At 34.0% G+C, this 24,563-nt stretch overlaps 5 protein-coding genes across 6 annotated transcripts; 3 read left to right on the forward strand and 2 right to left on the reverse strand.

Moving 5' to 3' along the window:
* Window positions 1-1,179: 1,179 nt before the first annotated feature.
* On the forward strand, window positions 1,180-9,374 carry LOC148179328 (uncharacterized). Its single transcript, XM_088029876.1, has 4 exons — window positions 1,180-1,285; window positions 7,275-8,207; window positions 8,253-8,453; window positions 8,501-9,374. Exons 1-4 carry the CDS (start codon window positions 1,274-1,276, stop codon window positions 9,020-9,022), a joined length of 1,668 nt encoding a protein of 555 aa, XP_087886002.1. The 5' UTR covers window positions 1,180-1,273; the 3' UTR covers window positions 9,023-9,374.
* Window positions 9,375-12,876: 3,502 nt separating this feature from the next.
* Window positions 12,877-16,089, forward strand: LOC148179329 (uncharacterized). 2 transcript variants are annotated; one of them, XM_088029883.1, is made up of 4 exons: window positions 12,877-12,946; window positions 13,001-13,062; window positions 13,110-13,295; window positions 15,569-16,089. In XM_088029883.1, the coding sequence occupies exons 2-4, from the start codon at window positions 13,051-13,053 to the stop codon at window positions 15,989-15,991; spliced, it is 621 nt and encodes a 206-aa protein (XP_087886009.1). In that variant the 5' UTR covers window positions 12,877-12,946; window positions 13,001-13,050; the 3' UTR covers window positions 15,992-16,089. The 2 variants fall into 2 exon arrangements, with proteins under 2 accessions (XP_087886009.1, XP_087886008.1); XM_088029882.1 differs by having other exon boundaries at window positions 12,913-13,062.
* Window positions 16,090-16,634: 545 nt separating this feature from the next.
* On the reverse strand, window positions 16,635-18,913 carry LOC148179330 (damage-control phosphatase 1-like). Its single transcript, XM_088029878.1, has 6 exons — window positions 18,490-18,913; window positions 18,335-18,440; window positions 17,946-18,178; window positions 17,523-17,676; window positions 17,310-17,472; window positions 16,635-17,263 (listed from the first exon to the last, which is right to left on the reverse strand). Exons 1-6 carry the CDS (start codon window positions 18,561-18,563, stop codon window positions 16,674-16,676), a joined length of 1,320 nt encoding a protein of 439 aa, XP_087886004.1. The 5' UTR covers window positions 18,564-18,913; the 3' UTR covers window positions 16,635-16,673.
* Window positions 18,914-19,100: 187 nt separating this feature from the next.
* On the forward strand, window positions 19,101-22,463 carry DNAlig1 (DNA ligase 1). Its single transcript, XM_088029873.1, has 17 exons — window positions 19,101-19,239; window positions 19,287-19,337; window positions 19,460-19,552; window positions 19,603-19,646; window positions 19,698-19,751; window positions 19,800-19,847; window positions 19,899-19,952; window positions 20,005-20,049; window positions 20,094-20,187; window positions 20,238-20,410; window positions 20,459-20,682; window positions 20,730-20,998; window positions 21,045-21,246; window positions 21,294-21,497; window positions 21,548-22,000; window positions 22,048-22,245; window positions 22,293-22,463. Exons 1-17 carry the CDS (start codon window positions 19,220-19,222, stop codon window positions 22,461-22,463), a joined length of 2,397 nt encoding a protein of 798 aa, XP_087885999.1. The 5' UTR covers window positions 19,101-19,219.
* An 87-nt stretch (window positions 22,464-22,550) lies between these two features.
* On the reverse strand, window positions 22,551-23,360 carry Blos4 (biogenesis of lysosome-related organelles complex 1 subunit 4). The gene is made up of 3 exons (XM_088029889.1): window positions 23,113-23,360; window positions 22,767-23,063; window positions 22,551-22,716 (listed from the first exon to the last, which is right to left on the reverse strand). Exons 1-3 carry the CDS (start codon window positions 23,182-23,184, stop codon window positions 22,627-22,629), a joined length of 459 nt encoding a protein of 152 aa, XP_087886015.1. The 5' UTR covers window positions 23,185-23,360; the 3' UTR covers window positions 22,551-22,626.
* Between the last annotated feature and the right edge of the window lie 1,203 nt (window positions 23,361-24,563).

A 24,563-nucleotide genomic window follows, 5' to 3' on the forward strand; every position in this document is an offset into this window, starting at 1 on the left:
TTGCCTCTGAAGAACAATGTGATCTAACCAAGAATCAGCTTATATTTACTTATTGATAATCCTTCAAAATGCATAAAAAAAGATTTATTTGATTTTATCGAAAATTTCCGGTCCTGCTGGTGACTCGGCAATGCGCGAATAAATCAATTAAATCTGACATTTTCTTTATTGGATTTTTCGTTAATTAAGCATAAATTTGATAGCAGTCTTATTTTAATTTGTTCATTACTACTTACACAACACCCCGCATAATTACTTATTGAAATCCTCTGGTTTTTCAAGCAATAAAAAATCCGTGCTAAACTACGTTTATAAAAATTAGTTACGCCATAAAATTTTTGTCATATGTATTATAAATGATGTCAGATCACGGATATACAAAAATCCCATTTGGGAAATTTATTTTCAAACGTGGTAACATTGAATAATAAGTTTCTATAAGAAAAGCAAAAAGTGCGAACGCGACAGGCGTTGAATCGTGAAGTCATGTCAGTAATCCGACAAGCAAAGGTTAAGCGCAGAAACTGACTGGTTTAATTTAAATCGTACAATCCACCTATTTTTAAAATATGATTGTTGCTCAATACTTTTAGCCCTGACTTTGATTTGGATCTCACTGAATTTTCAGTTTTCATAAAAGCAGCTGCTTACCATTGATTAAAAGTGAAGGTAAAAACGTGGCTCTTTGCATCACAAACTAAAGTGTGCAATTTTCCCACACACATAAAAATCAACTAGTTTCATATCTATTGCTGCTACAAAATAACTCATATTTTAATATTAAATTGGACCAAATACGAAATTCTCCAATGTACGTCTGAAGCAATACCATGCAAACTCGTTCAATGCAAACAAATCGGAATGTTCTTCGGTAAAAGTAAAAAGAAGACAGTTTTATCAACACCCACAAAACCTTCAAGATCGTCGAAATCCCGGACACATCTATCATCGTTTTAAACCCTTACATCGACGGAAAATCCAAGTGACAGTAATTGATGATCCGGTGAGGTCGACTTCTCCCCCGCCATCAAAAAAATTAAAGAAAGGACCTCGAGAAGACTTTTGATGTAAATAAACGCAGCTATAATATTATGATGTTACATTATTACACATAATGTAAGAAAGATGCCCCCTCTTTGTCCATCTCCCACTTGAAGGTTTGGTATAAAAGACAGTGTTATAATAGCAGCATCCCATCACTCTGTGTACGGTGTAGAATTAGGGGTTTTTAGTGTTCTGTTGGTTTTTGTATGGTTTGTGACGCTGCTGGGACATGATACTTAAGGTACGGTACGGCTAAGAAAGCTCGAAAGCTCATGAATTTCCTTTTGAACTTTTCGTCTCGGATTGCATTTTTATTTTTATATGTAACGAATAAAAAAATCCTGACAGTAACTCTCTAAATTTCTTAGCTTAATAGTGATAATAACATTTTTTCTAAAGGTGGTCCACTTTTCACTGTCAATGTATTTTTTTTCTTTTTGTTACAGTTCGTTTCTAATGAAAGTCTAAGACTTGTTGTATTAATATCAGTAATTGTGTTTTTAGCCAAGATGTATGAGAAATTAGTGTTGAATGCCACCTCGATGCACGAGTTTCGCGTCTATAAAGCTCACGTTGTGAAATTTCCGTTGAAAATGTCAACAAACAACGCAAAGACTAGAAATCATGCTCAAACTAAGAGAATTAAGAATACACTTTTATTGAAATCAACATTTGCATATTCCGCATTTTTGTCATTTGTAAAAATAGGAATCTTGAAGAATGCATTTTTTGAAAACGAGTTGCATCTGTGTTTATTATGAAATTCCAATGATCTTCCTTTAATCACATTGGTATGATGTAGGTACATATCTTATTTGACGAATGCTTCAGTTGCAAGGTTAACGACGTTCTCTTCTCATGTAATATAACTGTCTGAAACTTTTTTTGGTTTTATAGATTTTTAAAATCACCTGCTATTGAACTTCCTCGGTATTACATAACTTTTACTTTTATTTTGATGCGGCAACTACGAGATTGTGTTTCATTTTCCGTTTATGATGTGGGATTACGAAGTGACCTAGTAGTGTGTGAACAGAGGATTACGTTTATATGTATTAGCAAACCGCCAGCCGCTTATAATTCTAAAAGCTGCATTTAAAATTTAGTAAAATATTGGCAGCACTGTTTACTCGGAGTCTAAGGTTAGGAATTCTCATCACACGCACTATTTGATTGGCTAACGAAAGCTTAAATTAATTGGATCAAAATATTATAATTATTAATTACCTAACTGGTACTTATGACGGGTATTTTCAAAATTTCACATCTAATTTAATTTTAGTTCGTTTGTTTTATAATTACTGTAATTACAATTAAGTGATCTAAAAGGTAAACCCGCCACTAGAATTAAATTCCAACACTTCAGCCAATTGTGATTTTTCTCACATGTATTTAATTTTAAAAGTAATTTACAATGTAGCCCATGGTCATGAAGTGAAACCATCATTATCTTATCGCTTTTAATTGTTATGTTCAGTAACTGCCCAATTGCAGCACAATGGACCATTCATTTCTTCGTTGACGTCTGCTTACATGGAGGCGTGAAGCTTTTATTTGCTTTAACACAAACATCATTAGGCTACTGTTTTGTTTAGCTAACAGTGATGACAGAAATTGTTGGCAGCGAGTTGATTTTTTGATCGATGACCATTCAAAATTGATTTGAAATTAATCGGTAGACACCTTGAATACTTAGAAGATGCACATTTGTTTAACAATTCAATTAAAGATATTTTTTTATTATAATTTGAGTTAAAAAAAATGTGTCCAATTGGTGACACTGAGTGTCAGTGACAAATGGAAAAAACCCATCAGTCATCTACCAAGTTGGCTTTGACCCCAAGTGTTGCCAACTGCTCTGATTAAAATTAAACGCCTCCATATTCGTTTTAATACCAAAGGTGTAAACTTCATGTGAACGATTAATTATAAAATCAATAAAGACGCATTGTATTCTTCCTATAATTATCTTCAGTTCGTCAACCTTGACGAACACTTACTTCACAATACGAAGAATGCATAACAAGCCACATAAAAACAAAATCAATAAGATGATAGTCATCAAATTAAATTATAGGCAACAATTAATTTCGTGGTCGAAACCTACGAACCAGGAAATTTTATTTATAATTTCTTTTGATTTACTGCATATCTAAGCGACATCTCCAATGATACATTACGTGTTTATGTGGACTTTATATTTAACATTTATTTCCTTGTTCAACATGGAATTGTGAAAAGAAAAATTGTCACTTAATTATTATAATTTTGAACATTTAGTGTCATCAAACGTGATCGTCTCAGCAGGTGATCATAATTTAAATAAATTAATTTCTCAGGAACACGTAATAAATACTCATCATTTTAATGTGAACGTTTCTATCAATGTACTTAAGTTATTAGTAGTGATTGATTTTGATAGATTACTGTGTTCACGGAAATGAACGCCCAGGAATAAAATGAATGAAAGAGTGCCGGTATCGATTAGTACCGCTGAAGGCCAACTGTTGACTTATGCGCTTTTAGAGATGCACTTTCTAGTTTTTATTATAAATTTTACTCAATGAGCTGACGATGGCCTTCTCGAAGAAATATTAAAAAGGATGAGGATTGTTAGTTTGATTAATAGGTGTATAGGCCTTGCCAATTTTTTGGTCTTTTATCTATTCATTTGAAATTCGACTCGTTCCGTTATTACAGAGAGTTTACTCTCGTGAACTAGTGATCTCAACGATGGGTGAAGAAACAGTCAACCAAATACATAATTTAGCCAGCGCCGGCGCAAAAATTACTCAATTTTTATTCGAAAGTATATCTTCGAGCAATTAAAATCCATATTATTTAACCGAAATAGTTTAACGTAATTCATTGTTTTGTTAGCTTCACACTCCCACGGCCCAACAGTCAAACCCATTGCACCTTTCCTGACAAAACGATTTCTTCATCAATTTCACCATCGTGATATATTTGTGAGAGCAAATAAAACCATTCCTAATTACCAATTACAAAGGTCAAATTTAGACAAAGTCGTGCAGGTTTTTGTTACAATTCCGTAACTTTCCCATCAATCATATTCAACCTTTCAGCAACTGTCACATTTCTTAGTTTAGTATCAATTTCAGTGTGATTAATTGGACATTGCACTGTTACATCATTGAGATGATACGATCTTGGGTATTCAGAACGAGGATTTCTTCACATCATCTAATTCTATCAAATTTACATTTCTGGAAATGCGGTGACTCCCACCAGTTGCAAATATTTGTGGTGCTGGAGATAGCGACTATTACTTTCTCGGAGCCTGTGGCAATTAAAGCGATGAGAAGTCTACACTAGGTCAAGTGCATGGATGAGGATTTGTTTATGTGCACTTGATTTCTTGCGCCTGCACGTTGCTTCTTATAATAAAACAATATTGCAAAACAGTTTAGCAGTAGATCTAAACAGACAAGAGAAGCTAAAGAATTTATACCATTAAAATATTCAGAAATTCTAAAGATTTTATGGAAATCTTTCAGATTCTCTGTGTTTTTAAAATTTTCTAGGATTTTCCAAGATTATTTAAAATTCTCTTTGATTCTTAAGAATTCCATTATTCCAGCCACCCATCTTCTTCTATTTCTTCTTTCTTTCTTACTAATTTTTTATGTTTGTTGTTCGTTTTTGTGTTCTTCTTCTCTGAAGTGCCTTCTTTAGTGTCTCCATAAATGCTTTCGGTTTTGATATCTTCTGTAAAAATAGATCAGTTTTTCGGTTTGAGCATGAATCTCTAATTCCGCTCTTGCTTAATTCGCATATCTTAGAAAGTGTTCATCAAGTCTTCGACTTGACCGCATCCTTCCGTCCATTGTGGTCTAAAGCTAAAGCGCTCGCCAGCCTTAACCTATGAATACACCGATCACGACTATTCAAAGCAAGCATCCGGTTGCGGCATGCAATGCTCAGATTGAACTTTATTTACTATTGCAATGCATACCATATGTGGGAGGAAGAATCGGGGTTAACAATAAACAAATGCGTGTTACAAAAAACAATTGTGTGAAAAACCCTCTTCTGAGTGTCTTTTATCGAGCATGCAAAGAAGCGACCTTGACCGTTTTCGAAATCTTCACGAAAAGTGAGCTGCTACTATTGTTTAAGAGTAATCCTAATGAAGTTAGTTGCGTCATGGTATTGTTAGTTTTGGAAGGTGAATTGATTCTTATACCTTTAAATTTACAAAGTGCGGAAAAGAGAAATACATACCATTTTTCCAAACAAGAATTATTTTAATGTTTCGGTGTCCTCCAAAATTACAAGCTGTACATTCTGCTTCAGTCTATAATTGGATATTTGCTCTTCCGTGTTACAGAATTTTTTTAATCATCGCCAACATAATACTTTTAATAATTAATTACTCTTACAATAAATAATCGAAGTGCTTTGTCTTCTTTGACACTGGCAATGTAAACACTTGAGAACACTAGTGTTGGCTCGTGTGGGTGTGAAATAAAAAAATGAGGTAATTAATGCTAATAAAGATTTATAACTTTATTTTGAATGTGTCCATAAATTATGATTACTGCAATGAACTTTAAAAATTATATCAACTGAAATGGTAGCTCCGAGGTGCACATTAACCGACATTTAAAAGTGAATCCAATAAAAAAATTGTAACAGATGACACTCCTCTGTCCTTGATATTCCAATTTTGATAACACGGAATTGTCATTATTTCAAATCTTCTTGTTGTATTCTTACATAACAATAATAACACACCGTCAAAAACCGCATTTTTTATTATTATTATGTAATCAGTGATGTACAGTTTCATTGCACTTACACTAATTTCCTTATGCAAAATCGTGATCTTATCCTTCTTGAGAAATAGATAACTATGAATAGCACTGTAAATGTTACTCAAACTATTATTTTAGTATTATCTCGGTAATTTGAGACGACAATTTTGTCTGTACATACTTTTGGTACATCTACAAACAGAAACTGTAATTAGCAGCGAGCCTGGTCTTTCCTATCCACGATTATGCCTAATAGCATATCATGGAATTCCTCAAATGCCACATCGATTGTTAAACCTAATTTATGCAAGAATTAACACTTTCCTAATAAATTCGTTAAACTTCAAAGCAATTAAGGTTACTCCTTTATTACAAAACTTTGCATGTACAAGTGCATATTATATAGATTAGCGAAGAGGAAGGAACTTGTCCTTTTACATATCATTTCTTTGAGTTTTTTAGACAGTGGCACAATTCTATGATTTTTTTCTATAAAACTTTTCTTCTAATATACCCATCGCGTGGTTATGTTACATAAATCATTACCACAAAATTAGAGAAAGGTTTATTGAGTTATGGACCTAATGTAAAATTTCATTACAACGTTTTTATATTGCCCTATATTGTTTCGGTCCATTGAAATGGAAACTTTTTACGGTCAGTGTCAAATTCACCAGTTTTGCTTAACCTGGCACTAATTCTACCGGCAAAATTACTCAAACATTGCAAGAAAGTGCTCATCATTATTTACGTGAATAAACAGTTAATTCTTCAGACCATGCTTTTATTGATTCCATCTCAGGTCGTTCATTATCGTTACGTAAAGTTAGTTAATTATCGCTAAGCTATTTGCAATTTCTGATGACTTCACTGTTAATTAGAGTAAATCAAATGTCACATCGATTTAGAAACTACTGTTTGAGAATCCATCAGTGGATGAAATGATTCTTTACGAGGCACTTTATTCTAAGAAGTCGCCTTGCATTGTTATGTAATGCTTAAGAATAAAAACTGTCATAAATAAAGTGTGTATCGTTGCAATTCAGACGATCCCATCTTTATCTTGTCGGTGAACAATTTTTCAGCACTTACCTTTTCAACGTGCTTCATCGGTGAGGGCATGAATACAAATACAACTCGTCCTTGAGTGAAAAATAATCAATAGTAAACTTTCAGTTTAGTAAGTAAAGCATGTAAAAATAACAACCACACCCTCCGCAATTAAGCTTCTTTCCGTATCACGAAGAGAATCCTGTTATTTTGCTGTCCTTGACAATCACAAAAAATCACATAAATATTATATTTATCAGACGAGCTGCCTGCTATTCATATACAATAGATATATTATTGTCTGCCTTGGGCGGTCTTCTCAAAAGTTAACACTTCCGCGCGGCATTTACCTAATTTATACATGATTGCTCAAACATAAATCTTCTTCTTTACTTGCTTTAGGTTTCAGCAGCTTTATGCTGCTTGATAGCAGCATCTTTTGCTGCTATTGCGCCAGGACAAAATGCGTATCTTCCGCCAAAAGATGGTTATAAATATGATAAACCGTCAGTGCCATTCCCTCCACCTCAACCTCCACGACCGCCAGGACCGTCTCAACCTCCATACAGGCCGCCTGCTCCTACTCAACCTCCTTACAGACCACCGGCGCCTACTCAACCTCCTTACAGACCTCCTGCGCCCACTCAACCTCCTTACAGACCTCCAGCGCCTACTCAGCCTCCTTACAGACCTCCTGCGCCTACTCAACCTCCTTATAGACCCCCAGCGCCTACTCAGCCCCCGTACAGACCGCCTGCTCCCAGTCCCGGGCCGTTACCTCCAAGACCTTCCTATGGACCACCAACTTCACCTCCTTTCAGACCTAGTTCACCGCCGTATCAACCGCCTAGACCTACTTCACCGCCGTATCAACCACCTAGACCTACTTCACCGCCGTATCAACCACCTAGACCTACTTCACCGCCGTATCAACCACCCAGACCGACCTCGCCACCCTATCGGCCACCCGCTCCAACTCAGCCACCATACAGACCTCCAGCAACTCAACCTCCTCAAAGGCCAACAGGACCAGGATATTTGCCACCAACGTCTAGACCCGGACCCTCACCGACTTACAGACCCAGTGTTGGTCCAACGTACGGTCCTCCTACACCGCCTCCATTTAGACCAGGTCCTTCGCCGCCAGCACCAACTCAGGGTCCGTTTAGACCAGCACCAACATATGGGCCACCTTCACCTCCACCATTTAGACCTAGTCCAGCGCCGACTTATGGACCTCCAACTCCACCACCCTTTAGACCAGGCCCTGGACCAACACCACAACCATCGCGTCCTGGACCTGCACCACGACCCTCCCAGCCTTATGATGAAAATGTAACGTAATTATTTTGTAGTTTGTAATGTAATTAAGTTTTTTAGGAACATCTTAAACATCCTCATTCGCCAGGAACTCCGTTTGATTTTACTTACGCTGTTAACGACGAGTATGGTAACGATTATTCCCATAACGCTGTAAATGATGGAGACCAAACTAAAGGAGAGTACAGAGTTCAGCTACCTGACGGAAGAACACAAGTTGTTAAATACACAGCCGATTGGGCGACAGGTTTCCATGCTCAGGTAACAGTCATGAGACAATAATGAAAAAATTAACGAACACGTTGTAGATAAGTTACCAAGGTCAACCAACTTATCCACAAGTACGTCCTTATAAACCATCTGGACCTTCGGGTCCTACAGGTCCCTCAGGACCTAGTGGCCCTAGTGGACCCAGCGGACCATCCTATCCTAGCAGACCTAGTACTCCATCTTTCCCTAGTGGACCGTCCATTCCAAGCAGACCCAGTACCGGATATCCGAGCGGAAGACCTTCAGGACCATCTTTTCCAAGCACACCATCATTCCCTGGACCAAGCAGACCCAGCACACCATCATTCCCAGGTCCAAGCAGACCAAGCACACCATCATTCCCTGGTCCAAGTAGACCCAGTACCCCATCATTTCCAAGTGGACCCAGCAGACCAAGTACCCCGTCGTTCCCAAGCGGTCCCAGCCGACCCAGTACACCTAGTGGCTACCCAGGTGGCAGACCAGCAGGACCTTCATTCCCTACGCCATCTAGACCCAGTGGTACATCATCGTCAGGAATAAACCAGCAATACGCTCCTAATGGAGGTTACCAATATTAAAACGAATTGAATATCTGAAAACTTACAACCTCACTGCCGTTTTAAGTGTTCAATTGAAAAAATTGTTCCGTTAATTTTTAAAGACATCGATATAGTGAGATTGTTGATACCGAACCTTTTGTACAGGCAATACTTAGATTATTGTATAGAATTATTCTACTAATGATAGACACTATTTATTTCGCTAAAATACTCAATTCTTTTGTAATAAAATCTTTTGAATAAGAAAACAGCATGTAAAAATCAATATTTTGTATAGAAATGCAATAATTGCTTATGTATTTTTCAAAATTGTATTATTTTGTATTATAATACGAATTATTTGTAAAATAAAATTTATTTTTATATGGTCCATTCTTATTTTTTTATAATACCGACAACCTGAGGTAAAATTATTCAACATTGATCAACTTATTTTTAACAATCCATTGGTTATAAATTCAAATATAGTCAAATATGGTCAAATTCAAAATGATTCATGAGCATTTTAGAGGTTAATTGGATTTTAAACATAAAAATACCGTTTTTTAAAGTATTCTATCTTTTGAGTTAACTTTTTTGGAGTTATGAAATGTAATATTAATAAGGATCATATAACGATATCACAACGCATAAATTGGTAAGTGACAAAAAAAGTAATCATATAATAATCTCATAAATGATACACTTCAAAGTCACAAAAAATGTTACATGCCGATCAAAGTTAGTACTACCTACATTATGTATTTTAATAAATTAAATAAATAATTGAATCAAACTTAATAAACTTATAAACATGAAACAGGCCTAAATAAATTAGTTCTAGAATTAGAAAGCAGTACGAATATAGTATATTGTATAACAAGTGTTGAAAATGGAAGATTTCACACGAGTTTTGCAGACTTGAGCCACGAGCCGTAGGCGAGTGGCTTAAGCAAACGAGTGTGAAATCGAATTTTCAACACGTGTTGTACACGATATTTTTCCGACGACCACAAAAATCGCAAAGTTAATATTTATTTTTTTAATTAAAGTTTATATTTTACGCTCTTCCACTTGCTAATAACGGTGCAAAAACACGTCAAGTTATCTCTGGTCAAGTTAAAACTTAAAATGTCATTCGGTAGAGCACCTAGCCGCGGACAAAATAATTATGGCGTTGCGCCGAAAGTTAGATACCGATAATGCCCGATCTGCGTCAACTTGTGTGCAATATAAAAACACACAGTTGTCGGCCAATCAGAGATCGCAAATTTTTCATTGCACACGGGTATGCGCTTCGTTCATCTTCGCACTGAAATTGTTTGCAATTTTAAATTTTCACTACGAGAAAACTGTATGAATGTGTATTATAGTGGTCGTCGGAAAACTCAATTTTTCTATCAGAGGTTTGTTGTAGACGAACTGTGCCTGGTCTACACAAAAGACGTAAGGATTATTTCGAATTGAATTGAATTGAATTGAATTGAAAGGAGATTAATAAATTTTAAGGAAATTTTTCAAGTGTTGAAAGCATATTTATGCAATTGCAAAAAAATTATACACCGGTGTATTAATGGTTGTCCATACTTTAAGTTTACATGGTGTTATTTAGCTGGAATAAATCCCAAATCTCAACGACTTTCCCATAAGTTTGACTAAATTTTGCAGAAGCTTTGTTCACAGCCCAATAAGAATAAGTATATCAAAATTATAAATTCACATGCAAAGTTTTCATCAGAATTCGGCTCGTACAATTCTATGGGTGTAAACAATTACAGAAAAAAATTGTACACAAAGGCACGTACATTTTTCACATTTTTTAAAACATACAAGCTGCCAACATTATTTTCTAAGTTGTATGTCCAATGTTTGGACATTCTTGAATCTTTGAAATGATTTAATTTGTAGGGGAGAAACTTCAACTTTTCTATGCTCCTTTTAGATAAGATTTTGTCAAAAACTGTACTGGTAACAAATTGATAAATATGTATAATTTTGGGTTTTGAAAAAAACATTTCTTCAAAATTTTGAAAAACTGACTAATTAAATTGAGTTAAAAGTATTAAAGTCAGCTAAGGATCGTTTGAGATAGATTTTATAAAACAAAATATGTATAATACAAAATCGCCAGAATATTTTTAAACAATTTCCGACATTTTACTTATTTATATACCTGTGTCCAAAGCTCGTTTGCTTGCAATTTGCACATGCTTGTAATGGCACTATGAGCTTAAGTTTCTATATTTTCAGTTTTCTTACTAATCATGTTAATTTCATTCGTTTAGATAATACCTCCTAAAATAATAAAATTTATTTACTTGTTGAAAAGGAATAAATATGAACATTGCGCAATTTTAATAACAAGCGTGAACAACCAATTAATTTTTTCCGTTCAATTCTAAATAATTATGAACTCGTGAATCCTTAAATAAACTACGTCTGCACGAATTCCCTTGAGCCATGATTTAAAAGAGATCAAACATTATTTTTTATGTAAGAACTGATTCATGTAATTAACCCTCATTTGTCTGCCATAAAGTTTGCTACTTAATTACAACGTGAACTCTTTCCGAACACGTTACATGGAATAAGTAACACAATTAAACATTAATTACATTATTTGGAAACAGATTTGAGATTCTCAACCACGTAATTTCCATTGATGTTACGAAAGTTGAATGTAGTTACGCGTTTGGGAAAATGTTACAGAAAGGTACACAAAACTACATCTCAATTCAAGTTAAATTTGATTAATTTTGACCCCGAGTTTGATTTATTGATTGCTCGAAATCAAAATAAATCTATAATTTCGCACAAATTAAATATTGGGAGAATGGAAGAGTCGGAACGTTGGGAAATGAGAATTTACAATAATATGTAGGTTAGTGCGTCTTTACACATTTCAAAATTTATTGTTGGAGATTGCAGAATCGCTTTTTATGGCTGATTAATTATGCTTTAACATAATTATGCACATGTACAATTTAACACTTCAGTGATCAGATTCAACAGAATAATTGTACCTTTATCTACTTTTTCTAAATTCCTGACAAAATTAGACGAAATTGTGAAATATATGCTAGAACAACAGAGAATAAACCTTGAATATCATTAATGAATGGTATTCTTGCAAACTTCACACACAACAAGTGAATGAATGATGAATGTCGATTTAAACGTTTTACTCCAAAACTTATTTAACAATTAGTTCTACTGTTTTTAAATTCTGCAAATCAATTTTATTATTTTCTATTTGTTAGTTTTTCACGAAAATTCGTAATTCCTAGATAAGTTTTCAAAATTTTATAGTATCCTCATAAATATTAAGTTTTTGGTTTTCAATTTCCATCGAAAATTTTGAAGTTTAACTTTTTCTTCAGTTTTTATGCAAGAATGTATAAAATTTAATTAATTTGATGAAACTAATTATTGTGAGAAACAGATTATTAATTATTTATTATATTAAAAGCTAAGTTGTTTTGTTTCGCCAGACTATAAAGCATTTTTCACAGTTAATTTATTTGTAAAAATTTGAGCTCTTACATAATTTTTTGTCGTTTTAATTCAGAGAAGCAACTTCATGCTTCATTGCTCTCACAAAATTAATCTGATTTAACTAAGCATCGAATTCATCAGTTAAACTAACAAAAATTAAATGAAGCAACTGTAATAAATAAAGTGTACCAACCTAACAAAGACGTAACCGCACGTCAGCCAAAACTCAAGTTAATTACTGAGCTTGAGAACCGATCTTTCATCGATTCACTCTTCAATTATTGTTAATTACAGTAAACAAAGTCCATTATGCAAGTACCGAAACATAAAGATTGTCGTCGAAATTTACATTACGCAACGTTAACGAATTAGACGTAAGAACAAGCGTACGAGTTAGAGGGGGATTTAAAAATGTTTGTGGGAGATAAGTGGAGTAAAAGTCTTACTCCACATAACCACAGACAATAGGTTACTAAACATCTCTGGACTATATATAAACCAAATTAATATTCCATCTTTTAGTGTTGAGTGTAACTATACTGTGTTAGTTCGTGTTTGAATTTTTAAGGATTATGGTGGCCAAGGTAGGGGGTGTGCAAATTAAAAAAAAAGATTTAAAGGTCCTTTTAAGATTTTTTGGATTGCTGTGGCTGTTTTGGGGGTGGCTAAGTGTGAACCTCCGAGTACGAGTTATGGGACGCCTTTGAGCGCCCCGTTGAATAGTTATGGTACTCCGAATTATGACGGGAATAATGGGAATGGACAGTACGATTATAATGGACAGGATCATGGGCACGATCACGGGGATCATGGTGAAGTATGTTTATTATTTATTAGATATTTAAATCTTAAAAGTTCCAATTAAGACGTCATTTATTTTATTTTAAATTAAAAGTAACCCTTAATTAAAATAATTCATATCTTACAAAATAAACTCAAATTGTTTTCTTCATTTATCATTTACTTCAGATTATATTATATTTTAACTTAAGTGCGGAAAAAGTTTTTTGCTTAATTCTCAAACTAAATATTATGAAATATATATGAAAATATAACATAAGAACTTTACTAATTGATTTCTACTCATATTTAGAAAACGAAATATTTTTATTGTATTTTTAATGAGAGCAAAAATTTTTCACCCTTACTAATAGTCAGATAATTATTTTTCGACTAATTTTATATGAAGACAAAAGTGTTAAACTCGTGAAAAATTTTTACTCAGAAGAAAAAAACTTTCTTGGTTAAATAGCTATTTATAAAATAAGTGAATTAAAAAAAAATTTATCCACAAAAAAATTGTTTAACGAACGAGGCTTTTTAGTGGATAATAGATATTTATTATATAAGACAGTAAGAACGCAAATTATTCACGACAAAAATCAGTTTTTCTCGTAATCGTAGATCGAGAGAATAAGATTTTTGGAGTGAATAATTTGCGTCTTTACAATCGAATATAATACTAGATTTAATCCAAAGCCTCTGTTGGTTGCAATTAAGGAATTAAAAGAATTGACAGAAGTGACAGCAGTGACAAATTTTTAGCATTTAGATAGCCATGCTTGCTTTGTTGTTATGGAAATGTAGCATAATTTTCTTTATGGCTTCTAGAAAATAATAGAGTATTTTATTTGTCTAAAATGAGTGAATAAAGTACTACTTTATTTGTGGATTTTGGATAAAATTTGTTTATTCATACAATTTTGTTTCCAATTTCGTAGGATTTAAAAAAATATGTTGTTTGGTCTAACTAATTTTATTTTTATAGCAATAAACTGAATACTGCAACTGTAGTTTCGTGTAGAACATATTGTGGGATGCCTTCTTTAGTTATTTATTATTTCAAACGCACTTTCAGATTCTAAATCTAAATGTAAATTACAGAATTTGCGTAAAGTCTTACGTATTTTACAAGCAAGCTACTTATTCGTAGCAACGAAAATTTCAATAGAAGCGCAAATTTTTTTCATGTTTTTTATTAAAGTATTGTCTAAAATATATAAATAAAGTATAAGTCTAAATTTAAATTCTCTTTCCTAACAGTTATCATTTGATGATAAATTTATTATAGTACTTACTAGACAGAGTTTTTATTGCGTTTAAAGGTTTAGAACAAAATAGAACTTTGCAATTCATTTTTTTTAATTTGCCACTTGTTGTTAGCCACCAAAAGTATTCTCTGAGAGTAACTCGAGAATTTTTTTGAGTTTAATTTAAAATACATATAAATATACGCGGATATAATTTATCTAAGTATTAAAACAGCATAATTAAAGATTACTAAAATTTAAAGTGTGAAAAAAGGAGCGTAAATTTGAACCTCCAACAAAATGGAGCTTAATGCATTTAGTTTAGGCTTATACAAAAATACAAGATGTTCGTTGACAACAGACGAAATGAAAAAGAAGAGGTAAAATGCTAACTAATTTTCCTAAGTTGCAGGCAGTAATGGTTACTATTTGAGATGATGTAACAACATCCTTCCTTTCTTTAAGATATTACAGTACCTTAACGATTAACATTTACATACGCAAAAGTATTTTTGTAAAGGATATGTTTAATTTTCTTCAAAATTAATTGCTTCCTCTGAAGTACAAATTTGACAAGAGTGAGTTGTATCAAAAGGCCTTTTAAATTTAGAAGCAATAAGCGTGTAATACGTTTATAATTTAAAACGGACAGTCATTTTAATAATCACAACAACGAGAAAGGATGTTGCTGAAAGTTTGTTGCAACATTGATCGCACACCAGTCGTTTGGAATTTTTTAAAATTAGTTACTGTACTTGAAATTTGGCGATTTTTTGAAGGTGGTGTTACTATTACCCCCTCATTAAGTTAAACAAGAATCTGACCCATTTACTCTCTAATTACCCAAATCATAACAATCGTGATCTACAAACTTTCATAACACCCATTTCAGTCACGAGTTGAAAAATATATCGAAAACAGCAAACACACTTTGCACGTAAACCGCAAAATTAACAACTAAAGATAAACAGAACATTCCAAGTATTTCACGATCTGAACGATAATTTAAAAACGCACTGACCCGTGCAGAATATTCATTAATGTAACGAAACTATTTCAGCCTAAATCTTACGAATTTGGATACCAAGTTAAAGACGATTACTCCGGAAACAACTATAATCGGAAAGAAAGCAGCGATGGTAACCAAGTTAGAGGAGAATACCGCGTCCAATTACCAGATGGTCGTACGCAAATTGTTACTTATTACGCCGACTGGCAAACTGGATTTCATGCCGATGTGAGATATGAAGGTACAGCACAATACCCGGATCAGTACAATACGTATAATGGGTACAATAATGGCCAGTATGGCGCACCCAATTACTCGCAGAACAATGGATACAGTAGCAACGCAGCTACCAGTTCTGTTTCCATCAACGATTATTCCAGCGGGAGCTCTAATTCTGGATATGATAACTATGATGGATACTCGGGAAATTACGGAAATAAGGGAAGACCACGCTATGAATATGGAGCTCCTTAGTACAATTTTTCGCAAAGGTTTCACTTTTGAACAGTTAGTCTAATTTTCTTCGATTATTTATTGTAACACTAAGTAAGTTTGTACATAATCGTTAGAATTAGAATGCCAGTATTAATTTTTTATTGTAATTGAACTTTTGAATACATTTATAGAAAATTGCACTGTGTTCTTTTCATTGAAGCGTTCCATTCTCTTTTAAAATCTGATCCTAAATTGATTAATTATCGTGAGGTCGTTCAAACTTTCAATCCAAATTACGAAAAGAGATCGTGGCGAAAATGTAACTACAAAGTTATTCTCACTATTGTTCTAAAACAAACGGTTCGTAGTGTGACGTAAGGACGTTTATTGGAGCAACATGGCTTTATTAAAAAATTACAATCCCATTTTCCCAGCTGAAGCTTATATCTTTACTTTTATATGCGAATTAGATGAAGTAACTTGTTTGAGAATGCATATAAAAACATTTGTATCAATTAATTTCATCGGGCTTTGATAGCAACTTGGGAAAATAGCGAAATTGTTAAAAAAAGTTAGTGAAATGCACTTTTTTCGTAGAGAAATTTGTGCACGAATTTCACACTCGATTTAAATAGATACATAATCACAAATTAACATAAGGAAAGTAAAAAAAACAACCATAACAATAAAACAACAAAAAATTTATTTCCATAAAAATTGATTAAAGAGGTACAATTTTATCTGAAAATTGTATCAATCCATAATCCCCCGTCTCCATCCATTTTTCGCTAATTTCCTCTATTTTCTCCGCTAATCCATCAGGTAGCCCACAAACGATGTCAGCTTTAACCGTGCGCAGAGTACATAACTTTGCAGGATGAAAGTTTTGTAAAGCCTCATCCACGGGAGTTGCGGGATCCCAGTTAACTTCTCCAAAAAGTTTTCTGTAATTCAAATCGCCTTTAAATATTATCAAAGCCGCTTCCGACAGTTTTTTATAAAGAGACGGATTCTCGCTTCGCATTAAAGAAAAATCGATTGGTAGAGTCCAGAAGTCGTCTTCTACTATTATCCATGCTCCATTATTTAGATACTGAGTCCATTTCTCTCCCACTTTTTTGAGGAACTCGTTCGCACTGAGTTTTAGATTGTTCAATGTCCAGACGAAGTCGTGAGTCATGACGTCAGAGATAAACCAAGGAATCGATTTTACGTAGATGCGGACTGTCGTAGCAAGTTTTTTGGAGATGAGGTAATCTGCTAGGCAGAAATCGGTAAAAACTTCATAACCAGAATTATCAAGCACAATATCTAAAGAAAAAAATGAGTCAACAGCAAGGATAAATAAGAAAAATACCAATAACCGATGAATTTCCTTGCGAAATCACGTTCCATATTCTCTCAGAGTCATCACACACAATGTTGGGTTCTAACTTTTTTAAATCAAATAACTCCTCGGTATTGGAAGTTACTTCGCCGTTGCTTAACGATAAATCGCATTTGTTGCCCCATAAATTGATCTAAAACGACTCTGTGAATTCAGAAGTTTTCATGTTTATCTCGAACTTACTTTTAGTAAATGAATAAACTCTTCTTTACTGGGTTTTTCAGTTGTTTCGAGAACATCCAAGAGATATTGTGCAAGTTTAGCCATTAATGGTAAGGCGTGGAAGTGGGCTTCTCGTTTTTGCTTCATGAATGGATCGTAGTCTTTTAACGAGTTTCTATAAAATATTTTTGCTTGTTAAATTGAGGCGCCAGAATGTCTATTTAGCGTAGTTGTTTATTTTAGGTAATAAATTTATGAGTTTTTGAACAATTAACGTACATTTAAATGAACGAAATCTAGGCGACTGCATTTTATTTTTATGTTGGTAGTATTGTTAGTAATTTCTACATTTCGAAACTTTTAAATTAAAGCAGATTACCAACATAATTCCAACACCCGCTAGATGTTCGATTATAAGAACTATAAAAAATACTTATTACGCACGTCATTTCAAACGCTTGTCTTATCCGCCTGTACATGTAGCATTCAGAGAGCAGCCAAATGGCAGAAAAAAAAGTAACATTTCCTTCCTTGCCAAACTGTGCTTTTATGTAGTTATTGTAAGAAGGGATATCAGAAGCATTGGAGGTAAGTAGTTGTAAAGGTTTGTTGGTTTGAACTTCATACTTCAATTTTGATAATTCGCCAATTACTAATTTAAGATCCTCTTGACTCTCCTAGAATTACAAAAGTGAGTTCACAATTAAAAAAGATTTGCTTTATTTTGAGAACTTGGTAGCACTGTTATCTGACACAAGCAGGCCTACCAACATATTTTAAAATACTAAAGCCCTTTCTCTATTTTGGGGTAATATTTCCACACAATCACTTACATTTCCATATTGTTTAGCAATCTCTTCTTTAGTTCTGACAAGACCATCAACAGTTTGTGTCAAAATTACAGGCATTCGATTTTTAACAGTATGATGAGCAAAACTCCTATAAAAAACAACAATTAAAAAGACTTTCCTACTGTTGTTTGGTCTACCGTTTATAAAATGCAGTCAAATGTACATTTCGTGGTGTTTTTAAATCCAGGCTCTGAGGATTGCATTCACACATTGCGAAAAGACAATTTTGTGTTAAAACTGCGATGATATGTTCAAATTCGATTTTATTTTCTACTTACACCAGACCTAGAATAAATAGATATTGAAGTAAATACATTTATAATGATAATTTAAAGGTCAAGAAAGGACGACATTGCTTTAAAATTTTGAGGTTACGTTTTATCTGACAGGTGTATCTTTGGACAAGTATTTGTATAAAAGGCTTTTTCTGGGCTCATTTTTAAAAATAAATTTTTGTGAGCTCAAACTTTTAATAAACTAGCAAGTTGTCAGTACTTTATTTTTTGAAAATAGCCCCATTATTGGAGAAAACTGACAGTTCTTAAGAATGTTTCAAACTCTTGAGAGTAGAAAGAATGTGTAATGAACTAATGAAATATGAAATAATGGGTTTTGTGTGATGTTTTTCTAAGAAAAACTTAAAACAGATTTAAAAAAGTTTTTTGTTGAAAAATTCAATGAAAACTGTAATTACAGGAAACTACTCTCAGGAGCTTATCAAATATGTATTTTGAAAAGTATGGAAATCTCTTCTGTCATAATAATTGTAACCTAACTTTTTAACATTTTGGCGGTTTTACGAGAAAAACGCTTCTCTTAAATGTGTTGTGTGTTGTTTTAATTATTTTTTATACAGTGGTTAATTTAATGGCGCAAAGAAGCATTAGGTAATCATCGCACTACACTTTCAAATTTCACATCAAATAAATTTTAGGTCTTTTTTTACACCTATAAAATCGCCAGAAAAGTCAGATGAAAACGAAGGGTAAATATGCTTAATTTCTTTGCTAAACAACTTGTTGTAAAATCTAGAATAATATTTAAATATACGCCTTTTCTTGTGGCGACGAAACGTACAAATTATTATTTACATTGCCTTCAAATTAGAGCAATTGCGACTTCAAATGGAGTGTCTAAGAATGCCAGTGATAAAAAGAGAATTAGGAAGTCCAGCGATAGCGATGGATCACCTAATCGCAAGTAAGGACGATTCTGTGTACTTTTTAAATAAATTTAATGTTTTCTTGTAGGAAACAGTGCACTTCTGAAGGTGTTAAAGTGAAACAAAGCCCAGGTGAAGTGTTATTAATTTATTTTCAATTATTTTATGTATTTCCACTTTTAGCTGAAAAGAAAAAGTCTCCAGCAGTTAAAAAGAAGAAAAATGTTGCTTCTGATGGTGGGTAAAAAAATAATGAATTTCTCAATTCTGATTTATGTATTTCAGAAACAAAAAAACTGTCTTCAAAAGCTGAAAAGGAAAAAAGTGTTGATGGTAGGTAATAAATAATTTATCAAGCTGAACTTACAGAACTTTTTATTTCAGAAAAGGAGGAGTCTCCAACTAAACCTGATGTTAAGGAAAATAAAAGTGCAGTTGGTATGTTACTAGTGACCACATTTAGCAAATTTTTACATTTTTTATTTTGTAGCAAGCAAGGAAAAATCTCCGGTTAAAGAAGAGAAGACTGTTAAAGGTGGGTATCAAAATTTTGTAACCGTTTTTGTATCTTTTTTTTAGTCAGTTCTACCTCCTCTAGTGGCAGTGATAGCTACAATCCAAATGTCACAAAGTACCATCCAATTGAGGATGCAACTTGGGGCCCAAACCAGAAGTAAATGCTCACAAAATAGCCTTACAATAATTTATTTTCACATGTTACAGAATCCCATACATTGCGTTGACTAGAACTTTAGAAGAAATAGAAAACACAAGCGGTAGACTCAAAATTATTGAAATTTTGTGCAACTTCTTCCGTTCTGTGATGGTTTTAACTCCCGAGGATTTGCTACCGTCACTTTATTTATGTCTAAATAAGCTTGGACCAGCTTATGAAGGTACGACAGTGTGCGCATTTTAGCTTTAACTTTAGTAATACTAAACAGGTCTTGAGTTGGGTGTCGCTGAAACCAGTCTAATGAAGGCGATAGCATCCTCCACTGGAAGATCAATGGATCAGATAAAATCAGACAACCAACTTTTGGGTGACTTAGGACTAGTTGCTGAACAATCTAAAACAAACCAACGCACGTTGTTCCAACCCGCACGGCTGAACATTCGTGGCGTTTTCGAAAAGCTAAAAGAAATCGCGAAATTGAGCGGTCACGCTGTAAGGAAACTCTTTATTTTAATAGGGTTTTTACCAAATCGTTTTAGTCACAAACTAAGAAAATTGAGAAGATTCAGACGATGTTGGTGGCATGTAAAAAGTCAGAGGCTCGGTTTTTGATCCGTTCCCTAACTGGGAAGTTGAGGATTGGGCTCGCTGAACAATCTGTTCTTCAAGCGCTGGCTCTGGCTTGCGCTGTAGATCCTCCTCATCTAAAAAATACAAGCTCCAGTGTTAATGTATCCAAAAAACTAAAATCAGATCAGTTTAAAGCGGAATACGATGAGTTGGCGTTGATTCTTAAAACGACCTACTGGTATGATTAACTCTAGCATTTATTTGTGCTAAAAAAGAAATTTTAGCGAATGTCCAAACTACGAGTTGATAATTCCAAGATTATTATCTGACGGCATCGAGAAGCTGCCAGAGTATTGTAAACTCACACCAGGGATTCCATTAAAGCCTATGTTGGCTCATCCAACTAAAGGAATCCAAGAAGTTTTGACACGCTTTGATGGCATGAAATTTACGTGCGAGTGGAAGTACGATGGGGAAAGAGCTCAAGTATTTGTCATTATTGTAACTTCCGGAATTTATTATTGTTTTTTTAGATTCATATTAACGGAAAGGATGTTTCCATATTTAGCCGAAATCAAGAAAACAACACTTCAAAATATCCAGACATTATTGCAAGAATAGAGAAGTGTAAAAGCGAAGAGGTCGAATCGTGCGTTCTTGATTGTGAGGCCGTCGCTTGGGACAGAGAAAATAAAATTATCCAACCTTTCCAAGTTCTTAGCACCAGGAAACGAAAAGTAAGACGATAATCTTGCCGAACTTGAATTGAATTGATGTTTTCTTCTAGGACGCTGACGAATCAACTATAAAAGTCCAAGTTTGCGTCTTCATGTTCGATCTGTTGTACCTAAACGGCGAATCTCTCGTAAAGAAACCTTTCATTGAACGCAGAGATCTGCTGAAGCAACATTTTAAAGAAGTGGAAGGCGAATGGTGTTTCGTCACCGCCATAGACACCACTGTAATGGAAGAAGTCCAAGAGTTTCTTGAAGAAAGCGTTAAAGGAAACTGCGAGGGTCTTATGGTCAAGACTCTAGAAAAAGAAGCAACGTACGAAATCGCCAAACGCTCGCATAACTGGCTCAAGTTAAAAAAGGACTACTTGGACAGTTGTGGCGACACTTTAGACCTTGTCGTGATTGGTGGTTATCTAGGAAAAGGCAAACGCACCGGTACTTATGGCGGTTTCTTATTGGCTTGTTATGACCAAGAAAGCGATGAGTACCAGAGCATCTGCAAGGTATAATTAAATCAAAGTGGTAATGAATTTAAGTTGTTTTTTTTTAGATCGGGACGGGATTCTCGGACGAAGATCTCCAAAAGCATTCGAGTTTTTTCAAAGAACATTTAATTTCAGAGCCACGGCCTTACTACAGATATGATAGTAGCCACGAACCTGATCACTGGTTTGATAGCCAACAAGTGTGGGAAATTAAGTGTGCAGATCTGTCGCTTTCACCAGTTCACAGAGCCGCCATTGGAATAGTCAGTATCGGCAGTCCGTTGGGTTTTTGTTACAAAATTTGTTGCAGATTGACTCTGAAAAGGGAATTTCCTTACGATTTCCACGATTTATCCGAATTAGGGATGATAAGGCTGTGGAACAAGCAACATCATCACAACAGGTGGCGTCACTTTACTCCAATCAAGAACAGGTCAAGAATCAAATCAAGGATAATTCAAAAATCTCCGATTTTTATTAAAGTAATTGTGTGTTTAGTACTTTTTTTTATTTACAGGTAAAAATAAAATATACTCTTATACAATCACAGTAAACTTTAAATAAAGTATTTTAATGATATTTATTATTATTTCCTTTCCCATCAAAATAAACATTTTTGCCTCATCAAAACGAAGTCATAAAATTCATTGATCATCTTCACAGCTTGGGTAGAAAAAATCAGAAGTCTTATAAGTGTGAGGACTAAGTGATTGACTTCTTTCTGTACTTTTTTTCTAAAATAATCCCTTATTTAAAAGAGTACCACATTACACGTAACACTTACAAAAAGAGGAGTAAATATGCTTGCAACTTTGGTAGTTGGACTATCATTGCAACCCAATTCATCCTCAGTTTTCTCAATCTCTTGTTCTAATCCTGTCAATGTTTTTTTAACTTGCTCCACTAAATCTTCAACACAATCAATTCTTTGGAACAAGTTGCTAAGTTCATTTTGATTACTGTTTACTGCTGTTAAGAAATTAACAGCATCAGTTCGTTCTTGTTTAGCAAAGTAAACCATTGTTTGGAATTCTTCTAAACGTGCTTGCATGTCTTCAATCAACTTATTAATTGGCTGTAACTGTAAGAATTTGATAACATTGCCTTTACAATGCTTGGAAATTTATTACTCTTTCATTCATGTCGGTCGTTACTAATTTACTGTAAGCCTCCGCAGTTTGTTGTTCGCGATTTGGCGGCATGATAAAAATAAAAATAAAAAAAGTTTGTTTTGATTAATTTATAAATAAGATGGGTTGCAATAGACCAGTATTTTATCTTACAAACTCATCAGGGGTAATATTACAAAAGTTTCAAAATAACAAAATTTAGTTTGACACATAACACCAACATAACCTCAACTGTCAGTCTGACGCCTGAGCCTGACGTATTATTAGGCGGTAAATTCAAATGTGCCAAATAAAAAAAGAACTATAATGCATTCACGATCTTTTTAGACCGCGGCAAGCCATGGAAATCTAGTAACATGGTTGGTAGTCAACCTTTGTGAGCTAAAGTTTCCTGAAAATGATTGACATTAGTTCTGTCGATTGGAGTTGTCACCTTTTTTTGGTTATGAATTGTGTCTGAAACCTTTCCTCTGTTGCCAATTTGTATCGAACATTCAGAACTTGATAATTTTATTGAATTTTTATCTAAAATTTTGAAATTATTTTTCAACAAAGGCAATATTAATCATAATGGAAGACATTACTGCTGGTACATTCCACTGGAAAAAGTTTACAATTTTCAAGAAGCACTTCTGCCAGGTCTTGATTCTAGTCATAAAACCTTAAAAAAGTTTATTTGATCGAATTAGCATTTGACCCAGGGTTTTATGTTATGGAATCTCACACTAAAAGCAAACTTTGGCGAATTTCGTTAACCAAAAAGTGCAGCAATTTAGAATTTGAATTGTTTTTGTTTACATAAAGTCTTGTGATCGTTCACTTCTCTGTGTTTGTAACTCATAGACTTAATAATTTTGTAAAGGGTTTTTCTCTCGGCATAAAATTCTAATTGTTGCCGCTTATCAGCCAAAAGTTTTCATCTTTGGTGTCCAGAACTTTGGAAACGGTTGCACGCCGCACCTAAAAATATTTTGAAAACAAACGTCTACGGGACTTTCTACCTTACAAGGAATATTTGTAACACCTCAGATCATTTGTTCCAGTCTTAAATCAGGCCGATCTTTTTAAAGGCAAATTTTGTTCGAAAACGAAATCACTTTAGGCATTTTATTGCAATATTTTGTAGATAATGCCTTTAAACTGTTACTTCCACGATTAAAAGGAAACACACGATTTTTCCGGTATCAGAAAAGTGGCAAACTTGCGTGCATGAAAGACTCATGTCAGATGTGACAGTAAAAAAACTACCTCTGTCAGTCATTGTAGCCAACAAAAAGAAAAAAAAACATGGCCTACTCTGGTCTAAAAAGATCGTGAATGCATTATATATTTTGAGAATAAAGCTTTTGTATTAATTTTAATTACGCGTGTGAAAATACAAAATGGCAAACAAACACAACAACAGCTATTTTAAGTATTTCTGAAAAGCTAAGCTTACAATCTTACAAGCA

This window comes from Gnatocerus cornutus, chromosome 2 (assembly GCF_029298725.1).
Source record: "Gnatocerus cornutus isolate USDA-ARS CGAHR chromosome 2, icGnaCorn1.1, whole genome shotgun sequence".
In the NCBI taxonomy this organism is placed as follows: Eukaryota; Metazoa; Arthropoda; class Insecta; order Coleoptera; family Tenebrionidae; genus Gnatocerus; species Gnatocerus cornutus.